The sequence below is a fragment of the Neophocaena asiaeorientalis genome, unplaced genomic scaffold, assembly GCF_003031525.2.
Source record: "Neophocaena asiaeorientalis asiaeorientalis breed wild unplaced genomic scaffold, Neophocaena_asiaeorientalis_V1.1 scaffold194, whole genome shotgun sequence".
Taxonomy (NCBI): domain Eukaryota; kingdom Metazoa; phylum Chordata; class Mammalia; order Artiodactyla; family Phocoenidae; genus Neophocaena; species Neophocaena asiaeorientalis.
Genome location: NW_020172638.1, coordinates 1,124,377 through 1,149,430, shown reverse-complemented (window position 1 = coordinate 1,149,430; position 25,054 = coordinate 1,124,377). Strand labels below are relative to the sequence as shown.

The window sequence follows — 25,054 nt, the reverse complement described above, 5'->3', positions numbered from 1 at the left end:
GTGGGATCCTCCCAGACCGGGGCACGAACCCATGTCCCCTGCATTGGCAGGCGGACTCTCAACCACTGCGCCACCAGGGAAGCCCGAGAAACTCCTTTTGATGTTATATTTTCTTTCATGCAAAGACAAAACTGATAAAAAGAAACAAGTCCAAAATGGAGTCATTTGCCTCCACAACAGCAAACCAAGGCTTACTTGCACTTTCAGCCTCTCCCAGGAATGTGACCTTTAAGCAGACAATCTGAAATTTCTTGATCAACAGTAGTGAGGTCATCTGCATGACACAGACCCCTGCTGTTCCCTTCCCCAAAAATAGTATGGTCTCGCCTGAAACAATCCTTTCTTTTCTTTTGCTAATACCTTCTTGCTCCACCCTCCTTCTGCCTATAAAAACCTTGCGTTTTGTACAATGCTTTACAATACCCTTCTGTTTAGGAGATGGAATGCTACCTGAGTCATGAATCATTGAATCGAGCCAATTAGATCTTCAAACTTACTTGGTTTAATTTTGTTTTTTAATAGACTTGTTGGCAGTGGTGGGATCCAAAGCAAACTTATGATGGCATTCGGGGACAACAAGAAACACAGGCGTGGTGCCCCACAAACCCTTTTGAGTTCACTGTTGTTCCGCTGTTTCTGAAGGCCATTGGTAAGTTCCTCTCAATTTGAGCTCCACTCTCTTTGCATTCAAGCTCCCAAACTAACTGGCTTTCCTTTTTGGGGCAGGTCAGCTTGAGCTGGGAGATGATTCTGCCCAGAGCTCAGTCGAGCTAGCAGATAGTTCTGCCCAGAGCCAAGCCCCTAGCCTTTCTGACCACAGTTCCCAAGTTTTTTAATGGAAAACCCCAGCCCTTGATTCAGTTCCCAGATTCCACATTGGGAACTGCAGATCATTTAGTCTGCAATCCCCCCATTTGTTTGGAATCCTTCCCCAGATTCCACATTTGGCACTGTTGGTGGCAGCTGCAGTTCTCCATTTTGTTTGGAATCAGTCCTCAGTCCCCATTGTTTCAAGTTTGCTGGTTCAATCCTTCCCCCATTCAAGGGTCCACAGGAATTGTTGGTCGTGTGCACTAGGCCATCTTTCAGCCAGGACACAGTAACATCTCTTGGTTCCTGCCAATATCTTCATGTATTTGCTTGACTTATTTTTTGTAGATAAAGGCTAACTGCTAATGGGATCCTTTACATCCAAAGAGTTGAAAGTTCAACTCTAAAATAAGCACACCTGCTTATTATTATATGTTTGAGAACTGTGATTCTGGAAGCTGTAGATAGTTACAAAAATGGTAATATCTTGCTAAGCTTGTTCTGTGTCCTAAGAGCTTAGCTTGGTAGCTGAAAGGGTAGGGGCTCCAAAATATGGCCAGCATAGAAATGGGGGTTAAACTCCATTTGCAGCCAGGAACCTACCAACCTGCTGCCAGCCCTCAGGGAGATTACAATGGCCATTATGAGGAATGTTCCAAATAGATAAGATCCTTTCTAATGCGACTCAAAAAAGGGCTCCCAAATCAAACTAACAGAATGGAATACCGATTTTGATTTTGATTAGCATGCAGGAGGCTCCAAAACTTTTCAAAATTCCAAACTTGCTTTGTTGAAAGATTCATGGCAAAAGGCTAATGAAAAATTAAAGACACAAAAGGTATTTAAAACAATACCTAGGCCTCCTACATTTCACCCTCCTAGGGTTCATTATCAAATCACTGGCCCAAAAATTGATGTCTCCATTGCAATCAACTGGGGCACTGGAAGACAGATTGTCCTCAAAAGCCCTATGTGAATTCTTCAACATCAACTCCAATGCACCTGTATGTACTCCTCCTAGAATTGATGAAACTCAGGAATTTTTGGTAAACTGCTACATTATTCCCTTAAGCAGCAAGGGGAAACTAAAATTAATGGGATTGTTTAATACTGCCAGAAGTACTGTTTATCCAACCAGAAACCTGATAAGATATTTGAAAGGATTTAATAACTATATGATCAGAAATTTGGCCAAATCAGAAGCTGATATTCAGAGCCTGATAGGAATTTTTTTTTAAATGCTTTCTCTCCTTAGCTAAAATAAAACCATGTACCCAGAAGGAAAGATGCAAATTGGAGAAAAGGTAGTTGTAAGAACAGGTCAGCCTCTTTATCATTTAGGCTGCAATCCTAAAGTTTAAAGTTTACCTGCTGTTTTTTTCTTTGCCAATCCTCCAGACCTCACCTATTCCTCTCAAAATGCTTGAAAAGATCAGGACATTGGAAACAGAATCGTCCTGAGCTTAATCTATGCATTTGTGATACAGATTTTCTACCCCCATCTTCTCCAGCACCTAAGAGCCATTCTTTGAAATGCAAACTTTAAGAAGAAGTTTCCCATCAAAAGAAAAAAAAAAAGAAAAAGGGGTATTTTGCAATTGGGCTAATGAAAAATCTTGCAAATCTTCTCCACAGATGTTAGTAACTGTAAGTTATCTGTTTGCATCTGTCTGTGTATATATATATATATATATATATATATATATATATATACACACACATATATGTATATATATTAAATGTGTGGTGTTTTCCTACCTCTTGACGGTATTGCCAAAATTAATTTGTAAGAGAGCTCTATTTAGTTGGTTTGAAGGCAAGCACTTGCAAGGATGGGGCATTAACAGAAACTAACCCAAATGCTTTTCTTTTTTTTTTTTTAAATAAAGGATTTAAAGAAAATACTTATTTATTTATTTGGCTGTGCTGGGTCTTAGTTGCGGTTTGCAGGACCTTCATTGCTAGGTGCAGGATCTTCGTTGCGGCATGCGGGATCTTTAGCTGTGGCTTGTGGGATCTTAGTTGCAGCGTGTGGGATCTAGTTCCTGGCCAGGGATAGAACCTGGGCCCTCTGCATTATGAGCGCGGAGTCTTAGCCACTGGACCAGCAGGAAAGTACCCCAGATGCTTTTCAAGTTCAAGTAATCTGGGATAATCTTCAGTAAATAAAGGTAGTTTAAGTTGATAATCTTCAGTAAATAAAGGTAGTTTAAGTTCATTGGTTTAGTTAAGACATGTCTTTAAAGTTATCAACACCCGAATATAAGGCAGATAACCAACTTTTATTCTACTTGGTCTTACTACTCAAATAAGTCCATGTTATCTCTGTTATGGGATTTGTCAAGAAAAATAACTTAGAACGATGGCTGATTTTTGTCCAATGTCTCATGAAGTTTTGGTGGGTAATCTAAACATAGTTGTTGGGAGTGTTACCCGAAAAACTGGGTTCATTTCTTGGTGGGTGTCGAGCCAAAGACATAACCAAGACAAAGAGCAGGAAAAGGAAGGATTTATTACTTGCAGCAAGTAAGGAGACCCCCAAGGATCTTTCCCAAAGCAGAATCTCCCCGAACACCAAAATTGGGGAAGTTTGAAGCTAAGGGTACATGCATATTCATGAAGGGGCTTGAGCAGAGGAGGATTCAGCATAGAGTTGGGGCAAAGGTCAACAGAGTCCAAGCTTTGTTGATTGAAGTCACGAGGGTCAGAAAAGGTCAACTCCTTATTTCATCCTCCACCTGGGTGGGGGCCTTAGTTTCCACAGAACTCAAAGATATGTATCAGATTGTTATGTATATCCCTTGAGAGGGAATTAGGACTCTGTTTTATCTCTGAACTATTGTTTCTTGACTGATTTTCCTTTGTTCCTGCATTCCCTTACTTCCCTTAAGATCATTAATTACTGAGACCTGTTCAAGGACAACCATTGTGGCCAGGCTTAGATAACAAAATGCTTAGGCCAGAAATGTTTCTTTTATGTCAAGAAAGCCATGCCTGGTTCTCTTTCTCCAGGGACCCCCTACCATAAGTGCTTACATCTTATCCACTGAAAAAAAATTTGCACAACCTAAAAGTTGAGAATTATGTTTTATTCTGTGGACTTTCTAAGGACTTAAGCCCAGAAGACAGCCTCTCAGTACTGAGAGACTGCTCCAAAGAGGTAAGGGAGCAACCAGGATATATAGGAATTTTTGCAACAAAAACCAGGTAGTTGAAACATCAAAAGATGACTGTTAATTAAGGAAAACCATACATCCCCAGTTAATGAATTTAGCGCTTTTCTATTTATGGGAAGATGCAAGAGTCTGGGCTCTTTGAAATCATTCCTTTGGTATACACCTTAACTATCTAGGGCTAGTATCTTGTTTTTCTCCATCCTGAGTCCTCTGAGGGCACACGGTCCAAGTGGCTGCAGTGGCTGATGGCTGGATGGCCTCAACATTCTTTGTTTACTGATAAGGCAGTAACAAAGTAAACTTTGTTTACTGATACGACATTCTTTGTCCACAACCTGGATCAATATTTCTGGGGAAGTTGAAATTCAGTTATGTAAGATCACTGAACAAGCCATGTGGCTTAAAATGGGGTCCTTCAATGGGGTCTTTCTTTGGTTTGGGTCTTGAGGATGTGGGCAAAAGATGTTGTCCGCCATCTCAGCAAACAAAGGATGTTGCGGCCATCAAGCCATCAGCCACTGCCACCACCCCTGAAGGTGAGCCTGGGGGAACTCAGGATGGAGACCAACAGGATGCCTGCTGCCAAGCCCTCAGCCACTGCAGCCACCCCCAACAGTGTACCCCTGAGGGGACTCAGGATGGAGACCAACAGGATGCCTGCTGCCAAGCCCTCAGCCACTGCAGCCACCCCCAACAGTGTACCCCTGAGGGGACTCAGGATGGGAAAGCACAGGATACTGGCCCCAGATAGCTGAGGCGCATAGCAAAGGAAGGATTTCAGTGAGCCCAGACTCTTGCATCTTCCCATACTTTAGAAAACCTCTAAAGTCATTAACTTGGAATGTGTGATTTTCTTTAATTAACAGTCATCTTTTAATGTCCTGACTACCTGGTTTTTGTCGCAAAACTCCCATATCTCCTGGCTCCCCCTTACCTCTTCAGAGCAGTCCGTCAGAGCTATCTAAGAGGCTACCTCTAGGGCTTGAAGTCCTCAGAAAGTCCACCAAATAAAATATAATTCTCAACTTTTAGCTTGTGCATTTTGTTTTTCAATCAATAGGGACTCCAAAGTGTACTCCTAGGAAATTATCCTGCTTATCGTTATCATAATGTTCTCCCTCGCATTGTATCCTCTCAAAAGCTTTAAATGCATGTTCACAGCCACTAACCACCAGGCAAATGATCTCCCTAAGACAGGACTGTCAAAAAGGGAATGAAGAAAATGACAGATTTAAGGATTATGGACCTGGAACCGTGACCTGTGACTGTCACGGGGATTAAACAAAAAGTCATGACCTATGGATACCACACCAAGGATCAGCAAAGCTGTGGGAACTACAGAGCAGTAGCTGAGAGTGGTGCTAATGCCTTAAATTTTTATCACATCTCTCCGTTAGGGTGAGTTTGATCAGAAGGGAATTGTTGAAAAGAAATAACAAGCCCCAAAATGGAATCATTTGCCCCCAGGGATAACAACATACCAAGACTTACTTGCAGTTTCAACCACTTCCAGGAATGTGACCTTTAAGTAGGCAATCTGAAATTTCTTGATCAACACTAGTGAGGTAGGTAATCTGCACGATAAAGACCCCTGCTATTCCCTTCCCCCCACAGAAGAAGATGGCCTGGCCTGAAACTATCCTTTCTTTGCTTTTGCCAATGCCTTCTTGCCCCACCCGCCTCTACCTATAAAAACCTTCCATTTTGTACAACCCTTCACAATACCCTTCTGTTTACTAGATGGGATGCTGCCAGATTCATGAATCATTGAGCACAGTCAATTAGATCTTCAAACTTACTCAGTTGAATTTTGTTTTTTAACAGAACTTAGATGAAGCCTTTCTTCCTGGAACCCCCTCTCTAAAAATATTGTTTTTTATCTAGTCTTTTCGGAGGTGAACCTGAACTTGACTAGCATGGCAAAGGATCCTCCCCAAGGTATGGACTATAGATATGAGTGCCATGTAAATTATATGGCTATAAGAAAGTCACTTAAAAAAAAGAAAGTCACTTATAAAACTCTTGTGCCTCAGTATTTCCCTATCCATAGAATAGGTACCTACTTTACTCTCAGAGATAATGTGAGAACATTTCACTTGAAAAGAAAGTTACCATCCAAGTCTAAGATCTGAAATAAGAGAGAAGGTAAAGAACACCAAGTGCATGTTAACCTTCCTGGTGTTTATGATTTAAATGTCTTTATTTATTTATTTTATTTATTTATTTTTGACTGTGTGTTGGGTCTTCATTGCTGTGCGCAGGCTTTCTCTGGTTGAGGCGAGTGTGGGCTACTCTTCGTTGCAGTGCACGGGCTTCTCATTGCAGTGGCTCCTCTTGTTGCGGAGCATGGGCTCTAGGTGCGCGGGCTTCAGTAGTTGTGGCACGTGGGCTCAGTAGTTACGGAGTCTTAACCACTGCGCCACCAGGGAAGTCCCTAAATGTCTTTTTTTTTTTAATTGAGAGTTGGCAACCCTTTTTTATGTCTTTGAAAGTCTGACCTGGAACACAAAAAATGAAATTTGTTTTCTCTTTGAAGATCTCTAAGGAAGATTGTCCTACAGTCTATCAGGCTGTTGTAACATCTAGCCTATAATTTAGCATGGTAAGACATGATACATTACAATGTAGATTGATATAACTAGTTTGGAAAGCAATTTACAATATTTATCAACTAACCTCAAAAATGTTCATGGCCTTGTTAGTGCAGGTTCATGTGCCCGACACACAGTGAGGCCAAACAAACTGAAACATCAGAGTTTGGAGCAGAGAAAGGTTTATTGCAGGGCCATACAAGGAGACAGGTGGCTCATGCCCTAAAATGCCCTGAGCTCCTCAAAGAGTTTCAGCAAAGCATTTTTAAAAGCCTGGTGAGGGAATTCCCTGATGGTCCAGAGGTTAGATAGGCTACGTGACCAGATGGTGCACAGTCCTCTGACTGGCTGATGGTGAGGGAACAGGTGGTGTCACAGGGGTTCACGTTATCAGTCCTTAGGCTCCAGGAGGCCTGGGGCGATGTGCTCATGGTCATCAAGTAGTTAACATCTTCCATTTGGTGGGGGGTTTTCACATCTGCAAAACAACTCAGGAAATTTGCATCAACTACTGTTATCTAGGTACTTCAGAGAGGAGCTAAAGCAGAAGGTATGGGGGAAAGCCTGTGGGAAGGCCCCATAGGGTCCTGCTCGGTTATAGCCTTTCAGGCTATAATTCCTTTTCTGGGAATTTATCCTAAGTACACACTAGGTTTTCTACAAAGAGATGTTCCTAAAAGTGTGATTTACCCCAGTGAATAAATGGAAACTACCTAATTGCCCAACAACCAAAATAGTGGACTGGGTAGATTAAATTGATTAATGACTCAGCGTTATATTCCCATAAAGCTATTAAAAATTGTTTTACAGAACACATGTGATAACGTTGGGAGATATTTTCATTAAAAAAGAGAACAGGTACAGCAACATGGATGGACCTAGAGGTTGTCATACTGAGTGAATTAAGTCAGACACAGAAAGACAAATATATGATATTGCTTATATGTGGAATCTTAAAAGAAAATGGTACAAATGAACTTATTTACAAAACAGAAGTAGAGTCATGGATGTAGAAAACAAACTTATGGTTACCAGGGGATGAGGGGGGGAGGGATAAATTGGAAGACTGGGATTGACATATACACACTATTATATATAAAATATATAACTAATAAGAACCTGTTGAATAGCACAGGGAACTCTTCTCAATACACTGTAATGACCCATATGGGAAAAGAATCTAAAAAAGAGTGGATGGAAAAAAAAAGAAAAAAGAGTGGATGTATGTATAACTGATTCACTTTTGCCGTACCCCTGAAGCTAACACAACATTGTAAATCAGCTATACTCCCATAAAAATTTAAAAACAAACAAACAAAAAACCAAAGCTGTTAAAAAGAGAGAGAGAGAGAGAGAACAGGATATGAAACTTTGTTCATTGCATGACTATAATAGCATAAGAAAAGAAATTAAGCAAAGTCCTATAAAATGGTATAATCAAAGCTGCTTACCCACGGCTAGGACTCTGTGCTTCCACTGCAGGGGGCATGGGTTCAATCCCTGGTCGGGGAAATAAGATTTTGCAGTCTGTGTGGCGCAGCCAAAAAAAAAAAAACAGCTGCTTGCCCAGAAATTCCACTTCTAAGAGATGATCCTAGGGAAATGATGATTGGCTATAATGAAATTAATCACCATGCAAAAAAAGTAGAAACAACTTTAATGGTTTTTTAGTAAAAAATTGGAAAAAAAAAAATGGAAACAACCCAAATGTTCAACAACTCAAACATAAAGGATTAGTGAAGTCAACTATGGTATAAATATACAATAGAAAAATGAGCAGCCAATAAAATGATGTAGAAACATGTCTATTGACAACATGTTCACAATATATTAAGTGAAAAAAATGCAAGTTAAAAAAGTGCATACATTAAAACATCCTTTAAAAGAATAGGAAGAGATAAAAATGTTTATATGCATGAATATAAGTCTGTAAGGATCGTCTCCCCAAAGAAGAAATAACAAGCCCAAAATGGGCTTGAGTGGTGGGATTAGAGGGTGATGTTTTGAAAATTTTGCTTATATGTATTTTTCATATTCCTGTAGTAAATCTGTAATCACAGTGGTTGTACTTCTGGCACCAGCTACTGGAGTCTGTGGCCGACTTGATCTTGTCAGATACAGGCATTGAAGAAAGTGCACAGATGTGTCAGGTGGTGACCAGAAATCACAAGAGAATAGGACATGATCTTTGTAAAATCAGAAAGCAGCAATGCATTTGGTTTTTGTTTTGTTTTGTTTTTTTAATTTTTGAATTTTATTTTATTAATTTTTTTAAACATCTTTATTGGGGTTATTTTATTAATTTTTTATACAGCAAGTTATTAGTTATCCATTTTATACATATTAGTGTATATACGTCAATCCCAATCTCCCAATTCATCACACCATCAATGCATTTGTTAATCGTGTATGACAGAAAGAGGATAGAAGAACGTGCAATACATACATAGGTGGCAGCCTTTCAAATTTACTCAAGATTACTCAACTAGGTTAAAAATGTAGCTTATTTCTCTAAGTCTGCTCTGATTTACCTGACAAGCTCCCTTCCTCTAGGTAGAAGAAGCAGGGAGGGAGGAATAAGATCAAGTCCAATTTGTTAACCTCAATTCAATCCCATAATTTACAATGCCTTTGTAGGTAAACAGTCTCTACTTGGATGACTCAGTTAAGTGCTCAACGGTAAGAGTTCCGCCCCTCCCTCTGCTCCTCTCATAGAAGGCATCTGGGTGTGTGAGGGGGGGATGTGGTTTCCTTGACCTCAAAATGGCAAAGGGCAGATGTTAATCCTGCCAGAGAAAAGTAGGATCCAGACCCCGAGCGCCTCTTCCTGTCCTCTGCTTGCCCAGCAACCCAGCTAACATACCTCCTGCCCTAGTATTTCAACCTGGAACAAGGAGATCAGGACAATTGTTCCCTGTGATCTCCCTCCCAGGCTCCTCTCCCCGCTTGTTTTTCCCCTACAAGTGAATCCAGAAGGATTGGGGGAATGCTTTTCCCCTCTCTTCTTTACAGCCTGGGGTGGGGGGGGCCTTCCTTCTATTCTGCACACACAGCCTATGCATTAAAAAGGAAGCTTTGTTATTTAGAAATCCCTCTCTTCAGAAAGCCTGGGTTTTATGTACATTGTCTTACTAAAAAGAGGTCAAGAAAATCAGCTTTGAAATTCAAAGTTGATGAATGGCCTCTCTGTTCTGGGCAGCACCTGTCTGTCCTTTCTTTCCTGGGACAATAAGCTTGATGACTCTGTCAGAAGGCTACCAGGGAATAGGATTTAAAGGGGGGAATCAAAATGCATTGGTTTAATTCTTATCAAATGTGTTCCCTAGAGGGGTGAAATTAGATGAACTAAAGTGATGAGATTCATTTTCTTGGATGTCTTGTGAGATCCATCGCTTATCTTCATAGAGACAAAGTGTAATTAAAAAAAATTTTTTTTAAGGTTTTTAAAAAACATAAACGAAACTCTGATGAAAATATGGTGTGAATACTTGTCACAGGTTTTATGCATTAATGGGGGAGCCAGCAGGATGGTAAATCTGGTACAAAAGAGAATTCAGGAGACAGAGATTTATATGTTCAAAAAGGAAAAGAATGCTGAAATAAGTTTGCTAAATTAGAAGCAAAACAGGGCAATAAAACCATAATCTTTGGGGCTCTCACTTCTGCACAGAAATCTTTTGCATCTCTACTGGACAAAAATCTACAAGTTAACTGTCTGAGCCTTAATCAAGCCACAGAGCATTCCCATGGAGAACTGAATCCTTGGGTGGGCCTGTTAGATAAAGGCCCTTAAATAAAGCTTCAGTCCCACATTGAAAGGACAAGCAGTCATCCTTTTGCCTTGTTTCCAAATGTTAGGTAATTTTTTCTTAACATAGTCAAACACTACATACACCCCATCTACCTTAACAGACACGAACCTAGTCTGGTGACAGCTGCTGGAACAAAGAGCCATGAATGAATTTATAAAGAGCCTACAGAAATAAAAGATAGGCATTTAAAGCAAGTCTGGGTTTCTGCTTTAGAGACACAAATGAATAGGTATCTTTAAAAACATAGAATTGTGATGTTGCTCCAAACTTACAGTTTTACAGATATTTTATTACAAATTACCCTTTCTGTTTTTAGATTCATATCTAGATAGATTTAATTAGGCCTAAATGATTCCATTAAAAGCAGATTAATCGGGTTAAATGAAACCATAAGGGCATGTGATAATTTTCAGTCATCTTGCATTATGTAGGTCACCACAGCCCATGAAATGGATGCTAGTCTATTAGGTTACTGAAGTGACAAACATTATTTCATGGATAAGGCATATTCAGAGTTGGCTTAACTTTAAGGAATTTAGCCCAGTTCACATTTAACCCACTCTCCAACTGATAGTAGTTTCCAAAACAGTTTTGATTTTTAAAAAGCTCATAACAGCTCATTTGTAATACCATCCTCCTTATTCAGATGGTTTTTGAAGTATCCTGTTGGTTAAAGAGAAATAAAAGAAAACGAATATTATAAAAGAACAAAGCCTGCTCTGAGTAGCAGTTTCCCCATGGAATTTCATTTTCTGAGAGTAAGATCATCTGATTAAAAAGCTCAAATTCTCTGAAACTTTCTATTGAAGTCTATGGTATGTAACATGAGCACATTTCCATAGTAAGGTTATTCAGTTGTGGAAAATACAAGAACTCACATAAACATTTTCCTTTAAAAGTTGAAGAAATCTAAGTCACCGCATGTTGGTGCAGAAATGAGAAATCTAAAGGTGTTGCTCACTGACTGTTTGGCTGTGTTTTTTTTTTGTTTGTTTGTTTGTTTTCCTGCAAGGAAGCAAAAACAAGCATTTGAGAAAGAAGTATGACCAAAACTAAGAAATTTAAGTAACTGTCACAGAAACATGGGAACATAGATTCTGCTGGCTAACCAAAACAGGTAATCAATCATGTTCCTGACAGTGTGGAATGCAGATTCGCCTGCTGTTTGCAGAGACTTTAGCATTCAGGCTAAGAGCTTTCTTGAATACTGGAGCCTGGAGTGGTTTGAGAAATTCTAAATCAGTGATTCCAAAATCTGCAGATTTCTTAGACCAGTAAACTTTCAAAATAATATTGAAAGCTAACATGGTGTTAACCTCTTATTTTGCCAAACAATAATACTGGGGGAAAAAAACCTTACTATTTATCATTGCCATCATTTCATAAAAGATGGGGCTTCACAGACTATTATTTTTTCACAGACTTTTTTTTTTTTAACATCTTTATTGGGGTATAATTGCTTTACAATGGTGTGTTAGTTTCTGCTTTATAACAAAGTGAATCAGTTATACATATACATATGTTCCCATATGTCTTCCCTCTTGCGTCTCCCTCCCTCCCACCCTCCCTATCCCACCGCTCCAGGCGGTCACAAAGCACCGAGCCAATATCCCTGTGCCATGCGGCTGCTTCCCACTAGCTATCTACCTTACGTTTGTTAGTGTGTATATGTCCATGCCTCTCTCTCGCTCTGTCACAGCTCACCCTTCCCCCTCCCCATATCCTCAAGTCCGTTCTCCAGTAGGTCTGCATCTTTATTCCTTTCAGACTTTTTTTGAAGCTAGTTCATAATTGGATTTACCAGTGGATTTGGGGTCAAGATATCTTTAGGTAAATTCTTTCTCATACCTTTCATTAGTGACTAAGAGACACATTGAACTACCTGTCATCCATGAATGATCAAAATGAATCCTACTCAAAATGATCAAAATGAGACAGGTGAATGTGACAGGATTAGACTTTAGCTCCAGATAGGGGCTTGGTTCTTGAGAATTTTTCTTTAGGATCCTCTTAAGGAGGATTTTTTCAAAAGGTGAGTAGATAGGAGATTTGAACATTGACCAAATTCTGACTGGGACATGTATTCAGCTTTCTTCTGCCTTACCTGACATTCATTCATTCGTTCATTTAAGAAATGGGAAATTTTATTCGAGCCAAATTTGTTTGAGGATTATAACCTAGGAAGAGCATCTCAGAAAGGTCTGAGAACTGTTCTCCCTAACTGACCTTTAAACAAGAATCAAATCAATTCATTGAATGCCTATTACTAAGAGTGTTGGGCTAAGCTCTGGGGCAAAACTTCTTAAACTTAAGTCTTCATAATTATAGCCTGAGAACCTATCAAAAGAGCAGATATCTAGGTTTTTGTGTCATAGGTTCTGAATGACGTCAGAGATGGCAGCGTTGGAATCTCAGTTTTTAACAAACATAATGTAATTCTGATGCGCATAGTCCATGGACCCCCATCTTGAGAAACATTGTTCTAGGAGCTGTAGAGAAGCAACACATCCAGTTTCAGTAATGGCACACTAGCTAATTCAGATCAGCCTTCTTGCTGAACATAATTTATTAAGCATATTTTTTTAAGCATCAGAAAGCTAAGAAAATACTGATAAATTACTGGGATGAGATCCAGAAGAGAATAGAAATTCAGAGGGATGAGGCTGCCTAATTTTAAACTTCTTTCCCTTAGGGTCATGAACTGATTTTGAAGAGACAATTGAGAGGGTGAGCTGGCTTTGTAACAATCTCATGGGACTAGGGGGACAAAAGTTGGATCAGGACCTGCTAAGGTGGAGATCTGGTAAAACGTTCCCCATCATACACACACACCCCTAGAAGTAAGGGTGAATTGGAAGTGGCTTGCTTACAGAATCTCAAATCTTGAATTAAGGCAAACATGGAAAAAGCAAATGAACATCCTCTCTAGAGGAAGACACATCAACCTGGGTATCAAATTATTTCTACAACTAATTTGTACACAATCAAAGATAACTAAGCCTTAATAGGAGACAGAAAACCATGAGCAAGAACCACTAGGAAAAATAAACAACAAAGCAGACACAAAGGGATTACACTGGATAAATCGAAATGAACATTGACTATGTGGAACAATTATTATAATGTCCTGTGGGGATAGATAGATGGATAGATATTTAAAATGCATGACAATAATACCATAAAGGTTTGGGAGGGGATTAAGTGGAGGTAAATGTTCTAAATTTCTTACATTTAGAGGAGAGGAAAGATACCAATTAACATTAGATAAGTAAAGGTACATGCTGCAATTCTAGGATAACTACCAAAAGAATAGAAGAAGAGTACATGATTTCTAAACTAAAAGAGATTTTTTGAAATGAATGATAAAAATGATTAATCCAAAAGAAGGCAAGGGAAAAATGAAAAAGGAACACAGAGCAGAAGGGAAAAAAGACGTATGTAATAAGACAGTAGATTTAAACAAAAATATATCAGTAATTAACATTGAATATAAGTGAACTCAACTTTCTTTTTTTTTTTTTTACTTATATCTATTCATTTTCAGATTCCTTTCCCGTATCGGTTATTACAGAGTATTGAGTAGAGTTCCCTGTGCTATACAGCAGGTCCTTGTTGATTATGTATCTTATGTATAGTAATGTGTATATGTTAATCCCAACCCCCTAATTTATCCCTCCCCCCACCTTTCCCCCTTGTTAGTCATAAGTTTGTTTTCTAAGTTTGTGAGTCTGATTCTGTTTTGTAAATAAGTTCATTTGTATCACTTTTTTAGATTCCACATATAAGTGATATCATATGACATTTGTCTTTGTCTGATTTATTCAATTTTCCAGTGAAAAAACAAAGATCGTGAGATGGAAAACAAACAAACAAAACCCAACTATCTGTTGTTTAAAGAGATACATTTAAAACATAAGAGTAGGACTTCCCTGGTGGTCCAGTGGTTAAGAATCCGCCTTCCAATGCAGGGGATGCAGGTTCGATTCCTGGTTGGGGAACTAAGAGAGCCTCTAGTAGAGAGCCCACGTGCTGCAACTACTGAGCCTGCACGCTCTGGAGCCTGTGCACCACAAGGAAGAGCCCGCTATGCCGCAACGAAGATCCCGCGTGCTGCAACTAAGACCTGACACAGCCAAATAAATAAATAAATACATGAGAATTTAAAAAGATAGAAAGAAAAGAAATGACATTTACCCCACAATTGTTAACTAAAAGAAAGCTGATATAGCTATATTAATCTCTCTACATCCCATTTCAGGTATGATCATGGAGAATAATGGACAAAGACAAAGTCCAGAGAGGACCAGGTACAGAGCATTCCTCCCAGAGAGCAGATCCAAGTCCTGACACGAGAACTTCCTTCACTCTGGGGGAGGGAATCTGCACTTCTTGTCCAACATGGTTCATTTTTGCTATGCACCAGTGACTGCTAAGTGCTTTCCTTTCTTCTCTTTTCCAAATGGGAGTTTTCACTGTAGATATCCTGTTTCTGCTTCACATTACATACTGAAAGTTGAGTAGTGGTGGGGGAATAACGTTCTGTTATTATACAGATAGCTGGAGCTAGACTTGATGGAGAGGATTGCCCATTACCCAGAGATATTAGACTTTATTTTGTACTCAGTAAATGGATCGTACTGTGGATTATCTCCCGAGGGGAGGGATGAATGTAGTTCAGTCTTGGAAATAAGGGTGCGCATGGATATTTAGACAGCCAGGGGTTTAGAAATGTCACAGTTTGCTAATTGTTCCTGGTGTCCATTTTCCCTTTTTGCACTTCAGTAAAGGAGCCTCTCTTGAGTGTGAGCTTACCACACAACTGCCCAGCAAGATGCTACATTTCCGATCTCCCTCAAAGGTAGGTGTGGTTGTGTGACCTAGTTTGGGCCAATGCAGTATGAGAAGAAGCTATGTGTATTACCTCCATAAAGATGAAGCTGCTTGCCAGGAATTTTTTTCCCCACCAATTGGGAAATGGCGATGATTGGAACAATCGTTTCAGTGCTAAGAGGGATGCTGAGAGTGGCAGAGCTGCCCACCCGCTTAAGTTCCTGTATGTCATGGAACAGAGCTGCCCTGCAGGCCCTGGACTGGTATATAAGAAAGAAACTCCTATCATATATAAGCTATTGCACTTTGGGGTTCCTTTGCTACAGCAACTTTGCCTGTACTCTAACTAATACAGAGATGTGTTATAGAGTAAGAAAGGTGAGTTGGAAAGGTAGGAGTGAGGAGGAAGCAATTGTTTTAAGCCTTAATAGCAAGCTCAGGGGCTTCCCTGATGGCGCAGTAGTTGAGAGTCCGCCTGCCGATGCAGGGGACACGGGTTCGTGCCCCGGTCCGGGAAGATCCGACATGCCGCGGAGCGGCTGGGCCCGTGAGCCATGGCCGCTGAGCCTGCGCGTCCGGAGCCCGTGCTCCGCAACGGGAGAGGCCACAACAGTGAGAGGCCCGCGTACCGCAAAACAAACAAACAAAATCTGGTTTCCTTTGAACTCCTATCAAGCCCCTCAGTGTGCTCTGTGCCCTGAGCACACTGGGCATTAGCAGTGTCCTCTCTGCCTGGAATGTCCTAGTCCTCTCTTCACAGACTCCTACTCAGCCTTTGAAGCCCAGCTTAAATATGACTTATTAGAAAATTTTCCCAGAATTCTCTAGCTTAGTTGCTTAGTTATTCCCACCTCAATATTTGATAAGTGAATGAACTAATTAAAGATAGAATACTAAGAACTAAATCCCAAAGAACACACCCAGCAAAAAGGCAGAAAATGTCAGAAGTATAGAATTTTACTAATTCTATACATATAGTAAAGGGAACTTATAGATTTTATTTTATTTTTTTAATTAATTTTTATTGTAGTATACTTGATTTACAATGTTGTGTTAGTTTCTGATGTACAGCAAAGTGAATCAGTTATACATATATCCACTCTTTTTTTAGATTCTTTTCCCATATGGGTCATTACATTGTATTGAGAAGAGTTCCCTGTGCTATACAGTAGGTTCTTATTAGTTATCTATTTTATATATAGTAGTGTATATATGTCAGTTCCAATCTCCCAATTCATCCCTCCACCCCTCCCTGCCCCCAGCTGAGAACTTATAGATTTTAAAGTTCATCTAAATGTGTTTATAGATGAGGTTCAGAGAAGTTAAATGACTTTCTCAGGATCAGATAGCAGAAGTGGGAGTAAGACGTGTGTTTTCTGGTTCAGTTTCTGGTGCTGTTTTCCTACATTTTGCCGTGAAAATCCTAGAGAATAATTTTAATAGAAGGGTTTGTCTGGAAAGTTAAGTTTAAAAGTTTCAGCCTGCAGATGTTTCGGCCTGAGGTTGTACTTCAAGTCATATATGGAATGATGAAAATATCACTGTAACCTTGTCACAGAGATGATTATCTAAGTTGTGAGTCACTTTCCAAGAGGAACAGGTAGAGATATTGGGTATGTACCGATGTGCACGTTGAAAGCCAGAGAGCATTCAGTCCAGGGGCTCTACATGTCTTTTTGATCCAGGGGCCCTTTCAATCTGCCTTCTCAGAATAATGTTTCTGAATGCATAAAACTTCATACATAGGAATACAAAGGAAGCCAACTACATTGAAAATGTGATTATCAAAGTATTAAATATTATAAATGTGTGATAGATGTACTTCTTTATTTAATCTATTAAATAACAAGATCTAGCAGCAGTCTAATAACTACCCATGATTTTGAAGTGGCAATGAGTGTAAATGATATTTCAAGGCATCTGGGACAACTGTCATGTGATAGGAAAATATTTGTGATTTCCATTGGTGACAAGTCACAGGTCCTTCTAACACAACTGTGCTTTGATACTTATATTCGCAGTTGAAGGAAACATTTACCTTTTGTTAGAGATCACTGAAAGTGAAGAGGAAACGTTTTTTTCTTTGAAGTGCACTGATCTACTAAACCCCAGGTTGAGAACGCCTAGGTTAATACACTCTCTTCATTTTAAAGGTGAGGAATCTTTTATGTGAAATATGTATGATGAGTTCAAATAAAATTAATTAAAAAAAAACATTGATGGAGTCTATGCAGTTGGCCTCTCTCCACTCAGCACATATCCCTCAGGGAGCTTGGGCTTTTAAAAGCAGACTTGGAAAAGGGAGGCTGCTTTTAAACCATCTCTGCCTTCTGCTGGGTGTTCCTGGGATCTTAGTTCCCTGATCAGGGCCCTCAGCAGTGAAAGCGCAGAGTCCTAACCACTGGACCACCAGGGAATTCCCTAATTTGACTTTTAAAATAATAGGCATTCTGGAGTAAGGCTCTAAAATATTTTTAAACCTAATAATTAACTAAATATGGCAAAAATTTTACTGAATTCATGTCTCTACCATTGATTTATGGTGCCTCCTTTATCATATATTAGATTATCAAATGTATTGTACTAGTATCTCCTTTTTTTTAAATAAATGTATTTATTTTATTTTACTTATTTTTGCCTGCGTTGGGTCTTCGTTGCTGAGCACCGGCTTTCTCTAGTTGCGGTGAGCAGGGGCTACTCTTCGTTGCGGTGCGCGGGTTTCTCATTGCGGTGGCTTCTCTTGTTGCGGAGCACGGGCTTTAGGCGCACGGGCTTCAGTAGCTGTGGCTCGCGGGCTCTAGAGCGCAGGTTCAGTAATTGTGGCGCACGGGCTTAGTTGCTCCGTGGCATGTAGGATCTTCCCGGACCAGGGATCGAACCCGTGTCCCCTGCACTGGCAGGCGGATTCTTAACCACTGCGCCACCAGGGAAGCCCTCAATGACTTGTTTTTATAGCAAAAAACAGAAAAACAAAAAACCCCAGAAAATTCCAAGATAACATGTTGTTTTCAGTTATCATGTCTGTTTAGTCTCCTTTAATCTGGAAGATTTCGTGAGTCTTCTCTTTATTTCGTAACACTGACATTTTTAAAAGAGTGCAGGTCAGTTGTTTTGTAGATTGTCCCTCACTTGCAGTTTGTCTGCTGTTCCTCATGATTAGATTCAGATCATGCATTTGGGGCAAGAATCCCGCAGAAGTGATGCTGAGTTCTTCTCGGCATCCTACCAAGAGGCACTTCCTGTCAATTAGACCTGTTACTGAGAATGTTAATTTTGATTGTTGGGTTAAGCTAGCATCTGCCAGTAACTATAAAGTTACTGCTTTCCTCTTTGTGGTTAACAAATTTCTTCTGGAGAGATGCTTTGAGACTGTAACTATCCTGTTACTACTTCACATTTCACCTACTGGTTTTAGCACACATCGATGATTCTTGTCTGAAGCGACTATTATTACGATAGTGGCCAAATGGTGATTTTTATATTGATATTTCCATCATTCCTTCTACATTTATTATTTGGCTTTTTCTACTGTAAGAAAAATCTTTCTCTTCTTATTTATTTACTTGTTTGTTCATTCAGTTAAGTGTGGACTCATGGATTCTTTTTTTTTTTTTTTTTACACTACGCGGGCCTCTCACTGTTGTGGCCTCTCCCGTTGCGGAGCACAGGCTCCGGACGCGCAGGCTCAGTGGCCATGGCTCACGGGCCAAGCCGCTCCGCGGCATGTGGGATCTTCCCGGACCGGGGCACGAACCCGTGTCCCCTGCATCGGCAGGCGGACTCTCAACCACTGCGCCACCAGGGAAGCCCATGGATTCTTACTTTATTCAATAAATTATAACCCTTAATGTTATTATTTATTTTATGCTCAAATTTTTCTGGAGTTAGCCAGAAGGAGTTCTTCAAGCTGGCTTCTGTGAACTTTTAACATGCCCCCATCATTTCTTGAGCTCTTCTTTATTTTTTAGCAGAAGGTGATCTAGGTTCAGTTTGTATTTTCCTTGCTCCACTCATTTCTCCAAGGATCCCTGGTTCCTTTTAGTGGAGAATGTTATTTGGGAACTATCATCTGGGTCCTGGGTATGTTCATTGTTCCTGGGGTGTCATTACTTCTAGACCCTCTCAGCAGACAGAGCTGGGAAATAGATGTATATATGTAGTGAATACATATACATAGTCACACATATCTATATCCATTTCCATATCAAGCTATCTATGTATCTATCTATGTACCTATCTATCTATCCATCTGACTGATACCTCTAGTTCCATACCAACACAGCCGTGTTCAATCTACTCCTTCCTCTTTCCATAATTGTGACTACCTTCTCCAAAACAGGAAAACCTGGATCCCATTATACAGAATATATTTACTTATTGGCCTAATCCTAGAATGTGTAGAAAGTAGTTTCAGAATTGTGAACTTTTGCCTATCCAAAAAAAAGCTTTCTTACTAGAGAGTTCAATATTTGTTTAGAGTTCTTTTTCTCTTTAGCCTGAGGGCATGTGGTACAAATTTTATGTATCAAAGTTACTTGGATTAATACTCCCTCCCCATTGTTATGTTATTTATTTGAAAAAAACCGTAGTTCATTTGTTTCTGTTTGTATTCAAATTTTTTTTTCAATTTTTTAATATAAATTTATTTATTTATTTTTGGCTGCATTGGGTCTTCGTTGCTGCGTGCCGTCTTTCTCTAGTTGCAGCGAGCCGGGGCTACTCTTCGTTGCGGTGCGCAGGCTTCTCATTGCGGTGGCTTCTCTTGTTGCAGAGCATGGGCTCTAGGCATGCGGGCTTCAGTAGCTGTGGCTCATGGGCTTAGTTGCTCAGCGGCACGTGGGATCTTCCCGGACCAGGGCTTGAACCCGTATCCCCTGCATTGGCAGGCGGATTCTTAACCACTGTGCAACCAGGGAAGTCCCCTGTATTCAATTTTAAGGTCCCCTTCAATTGTTACTTTAAGCGACTAACTTCTGAGGTAGTTTATCAGACAGCAATGGATAGCCCAGACACCATGGCATTATATCACAAGGCACATGATGTCAGTTTGTCCCATTAACAGTGATGAAAAGTTGTATCATTTGGTTAAAGTCTTGTCTACCAGATTGTTCCATTAATAAGTAATCTGTGGGGCGTCTCATCTTCTTTCTTTAGTAACTGTTGCTATGTGGATTTAAGACCGCCGTAACAATAGCAGTCAAGGGACCCTACTTCAGAGTTACATTTTTCTCTGTGGAAATACCTGCCTTAATGCCATTGGAATACAGACAGAAGGTGAGCTCCAGTGACTGATTACCCAGCGAGTGGGCTCCACAGCTGGCATAAAAAGGTGGAAATCCAGCTGTGATGAAAACATTCAATTCTATTTGTAGTTCAACAGAGTCTGTGCTTAAAACAGAATGCTACAAACTGTGTGTAGGTTTGCCAACTGGTGATTCTGATCCCAAATTATGAGATTTGGAGAAAGAAAAAAAGCAAAGAGCAGTCTTTTTATTCTAAGCTTTTCACATGGAGTTAGGATCGGGTGTCTGCTGAGAAAGAAGTCTATTAAGGACACTGCTTCTCTCTTTGACAGCAATGCAATTGTTTCCTAGTTAGGGTGAACATCCCACTATATAAAACTAGTCAGGTCTATGTTGCCTTCTTGGTTCCATGTCTCTTAATTTCTGCTATTAAATATACTATTTAATCATATTCAAGCAATTAAGTCATGGTCCTCTTATATTCCAAACTTACAGACGTTCATGGCTATATCCCTCATGCCTAGGTTAGCAAATAGGGCCTGAGTGTGTACACACATGAATAGATGAATACATGAGGATTCCCATTCTTTCATTCATTCCTCACAGATTTATATCACACCCACTCTCCTGTTATGTGCCAGGAATTCTCCTAGGCATTGAGCCACTGAGGTTAATAAACCACAGCCCCTGCTTCAAGGGCTCACAGGCTAGATGGAAAGTGAGAAACATAAACAACGAATTATAAATCCTGGGGGGAGAGGCAGGCACTGATATAAATGTGCACTGGGTTTGTTGTTGTTGTATTTATAAGGCATTGTCAAATTATTCACAATTTAGGCACATCAGAATAGTATTCATAGGGAAGGGCAAAAAAAGCACAGCATCTCAGTTAGCAGCCGAAAGAACCTAGCATAGCTATAGAAAAGACAGTTAGAGAACTGTACAGTCTCAGTGTCATCACCTCAGGCTCCGAACGCGCAGGCTCAGCGGCCATGGCTCACGGGCCCAGCCGCTCCGCGGCACGTGGGATCTTCCCGGACCGGGGCATGAACCCGCGTCCCCTGCTTCGGCAGGCGGACTCTCAACCACTACGCCACCAGGGAAGCCCCATCATCATTTTTTAAAAGTAGTACTTGAATTAGCTGACAAGTACCTAGGATTACCAGTGTTGCTAAACTGGGGTGAAAAAAGGCCTCCTGCAGTTAACCTGAGTTAAAATTATAAAATACTTTAATGAGATTTTTGTTAGTATAAACTGTAGTTTTAACAATGAAGACAATCAAAGAAAGAAAAATATTTTTATTATTATTATTTTGGCCACACCACGTGGCATGTGAGATCTTAGTTCCCCACCAGGGATCCAACCGCGCCCCCTGCAGTGGAAGTGCACAGTCTTAACCACTGGACCGCCAGGGAAGTCCAAGAAAAATATTTTTAAATCATGTATAATTCCACCCATAGGTAAGCATCTTTGTTTATATCCTTCCTATTTTTCTAGAACATGTATACTTAAAAATATATGAAAATAGGACTGATCTATATTTTCTTTTGTGACCTACTTTTTTCTCATTTAACAATACTTTGTGATTATCTTTCTACATCATCAAATATTCTCCTAGGATATCAAATTAAAGGGTAGCACTATATGGAAAGAGAGAATGTTGAAATAAAATTACTAAGCTACAAAGCTAGGTACAGATGCAACCGTTAGTGTTATCATTTTTACCAGGCAATTCTACTGGACCAAAAATATATAAAATTCATTCCCAACTTATCCATCTCTTCTGCAAGTTAACATTGTAAATATGTAACTTCATAGAGTCTGGACCCTAATCAATAGTAATTAATAAGTTAAAGTTACATTTCTCTAGAGCTACACTATCCAATACAGTAGCCACTAACCACACATGTCTACTGAGCACCTGACAGGCTAGTGTGATAGACTAAGGAACTGAAGTGTTAGTTTTTTTTAATTTTACTCAACTTTAATTTAAATGTAAAACTGAAGCAGTGTAAAATATTTTTCCATTAAATTCAACTTTATTGTTTCCGTAGGACTACATTTCACTTTAACTGTTGCATCTCGTGGATATTGCTGTACTGTATTTCAAGAGTTGTCTCCAGTATTACACGTAAACTCATCTCTCTAGTAAGTGTCAATGGGTTGAATCAATTCAAATTATTTTTTATATGCATTAATATAACACTGAAATGTGTTTATTTGAGCATCTTATGCAATCAGCACCGTTTACAGTGATACCTTTGTGAATCATAATTGGTAACTAAATTGAAATACTTCTTATGCTTTAAATGATAATATAATTAAGCTATTTTTTAAATAAAAAATAAGTATGGACTAATTTTTAAACTTAAAACAAAGGCATAGGGCTTCCCTGGTGGTGCAGTGGTTGAGAGTCCGCCTGCCTATGCAGGGGACACGGGTTCGTGCCCTGGTCTGGGAAGATCCCACATGCCGCGGAGCGGCTGGGCCCGTGAGCCATGGCCGCTGGGCCTGCGTGTCCAGAGCCTGTGTTCTGCAACGGGAGATGCCACAACAGTGAGAGTCCTGCGTATCGCAAAAAAAAAACCCCAAAACAAAACAAAACAAAACAAAACAAAAAAGTAATGCTTGCCAAATATTCACTAATTAAAAAAAAAAAGTCAATGTGTCTTACATGTTTTCTCACGGATTTCACACTACATATGAACAAGATAAATTTGAAAGTCCAAGAAGAAGCTTGTGATTTGGCTAGACAGGTCTAAGAATTTATGTTAAAGTTGAAATTTTTCAATGATTCAAAGCAATAATAGTGATTTTATACATTTTTCTATCATGAATCAATGTGTAGATTTTAATTTTAATAGTATTATGTAAATTGACTGTAAATACTGGAAGAAAAATTTGAAGAATGCCTCATTTACATTTTGAAGTACATTTCTACATTGAGAAGTAGAATTGCTTCTCAAATCACACACTACCCCTGTGGATTTAACGTCAAGAATACTAAGTTGACACAAATAAGTGCATTTGCTTAACTTGGACAGATGTGGTTTTGAAATTGACATGCTTTAACTTTAAGGTCAAATCAATTCTTCGAAAAAAATAAACTAGTTTTATCAGTGTGGATGCAAATATTAAAGGAAAATGATTTTTGGTACTCTTTTTTCTCATATGTTGAAAGGATAATATTTTAGATATACTGAGTAAAATAATATGCATTATTAACATCAATTTCTCTAGTTTCTTTTTAACTTCTTTTTTTAATATGGCTACTAGAAAATTTAAAACTGCATATGTGGCTCCGTTGGACAGCACTGCTTTGCATCAGGTAACATAGTCGTACTTATTTGACATCCTCCAGTACAACACTGAAAGAGTACAGAATAGTCTTTTTATTATTTGATAAGTAATCTTATTCCCAAATTTTGGATAATTTTTCTTAATATTATTGGCTCATGAAAGACCATGATATGTCTGAGACTTGTAGTAACTCAGCAGCAGGTTTTGAGCCTGTGTCTTTGGAAGAATAATAGCAGTTGAGTCAGAAAAGGAAGTCTAAGGCCAAGCTATGAGAAATCTTTAAGCATTTGATCTTTATTCTGCCGGCAATTGACAGCCATTGAAGAGTTTTAGAAAGGGTTTTTTTTTTCATCATTAGATTCGTATTCTGGAAAGGTAACTATTGAAGCCTGTGGGACATGAATCGCAGGAAGCCAGTTATTAGTATACAGAATAGAAAGAATAAAGACCCAAGTTTAGGTAATTGGAAATAAGGGGTGGGGGAAATGATGAGATGGATTTAAGAAAGATTTGGAGATTGGTGGAGTGTGGGAAGTGAAGGTAAAGAGTAAAGGATGAGTCCGGAGTTTTTGATGTGGTCAGCTCAGTGAACAGCGATGCTACAGACTATCACTATGTACTAACATGTAAATATCTCAAGATTGAGATTACTTGAGAAAGAGCAAGCTGGGGAGGAAGGTCAAGTGTTCAGTTTGGTCATTTGACTTTGTCTCTCTAGGGGGTGAACATAACCAATAGACAGGTCCAAAGCTCAGGGGAAAAGGTGGGAGCTAGGAGTGGAGATTTAGGAATCTTCTGCATATAGGTGGCTAGAATTGTGGGAGTAGAGAAGATCACCTGGATGAAGAAATTCTCTACCTTGGCTGCACCTTATGATCACTTGGAGGGACTGAAAAACCCCAATGCCCAGGCCATCCTACCAACAAATCAAATCAGGGGTGGGACCCAGGCATGATGTTTTTTTAAATTAACCAGGTGATTCTGTTCCCAGTGAAAGGTTATTGTCTCATCACAGAAAGAATTCAGAAACGAGACAGGGAGGTCAGTAAAATAAGTAAAGTGAGGATTCATTTAAGTGATTGTATGCTCTGGAGATGAGAGCGGGCAGTTTCAGGTGAATAAGCTGCCTTGAGTTTCTTTGGCAAGCTGGTTATGTGGGGTGTACAAATGAAGGGGCAGAATATTCATTGGGGAGGGAGGGGTTGGAAGTTGTATTCTCTGATTTTCACCCCACCACCACCTTCCCGAGGGGAGGAGGGATTTTGTCCTTATTTAGTTTTTTTTTTTTTTT

At 39.6% G+C, this 25,054-nt stretch overlaps 1 protein-coding gene and 1 pseudogene across 4 annotated transcripts in view; both read left to right on the top strand.

The window, feature by feature from the left end:
- The window catches only part of MBTPS2 (membrane bound transcription factor peptidase, site 2), a 67,001-nt gene extending 52,615 nt beyond the window's left edge, over positions 1-14,386 (top strand). Inside the window, exons 13-15 of one of the 4 annotated variants that reach the window (XR_003002473.1) lie at positions 523-649; positions 11,402-11,506; positions 13,082-13,171. Coding sequence is in view for 3 of the 4 variants with exons in the window: in XM_024739432.1 (XP_024595200.1) it covers positions 523-640 (118 nt within the window). In the remaining variant the exon portion in view is untranslated. Of the gene's footprint in view, positions 1-522; positions 650-1,692; positions 1,761-2,208; positions 2,408-11,401; positions 11,507-13,081; positions 13,172-14,357 lie in introns of those variants that run through there. The other 3 variants (XM_024739432.1, XM_024739431.1, XM_024739433.1) reach the window with 3 other exon arrangements.
- The window catches only part of LOC112395970 (centrin-2 pseudogene), a 27,127-nt pseudogene continuing 7,944 nt past the window's right edge, over positions 5,872-25,054 (top strand).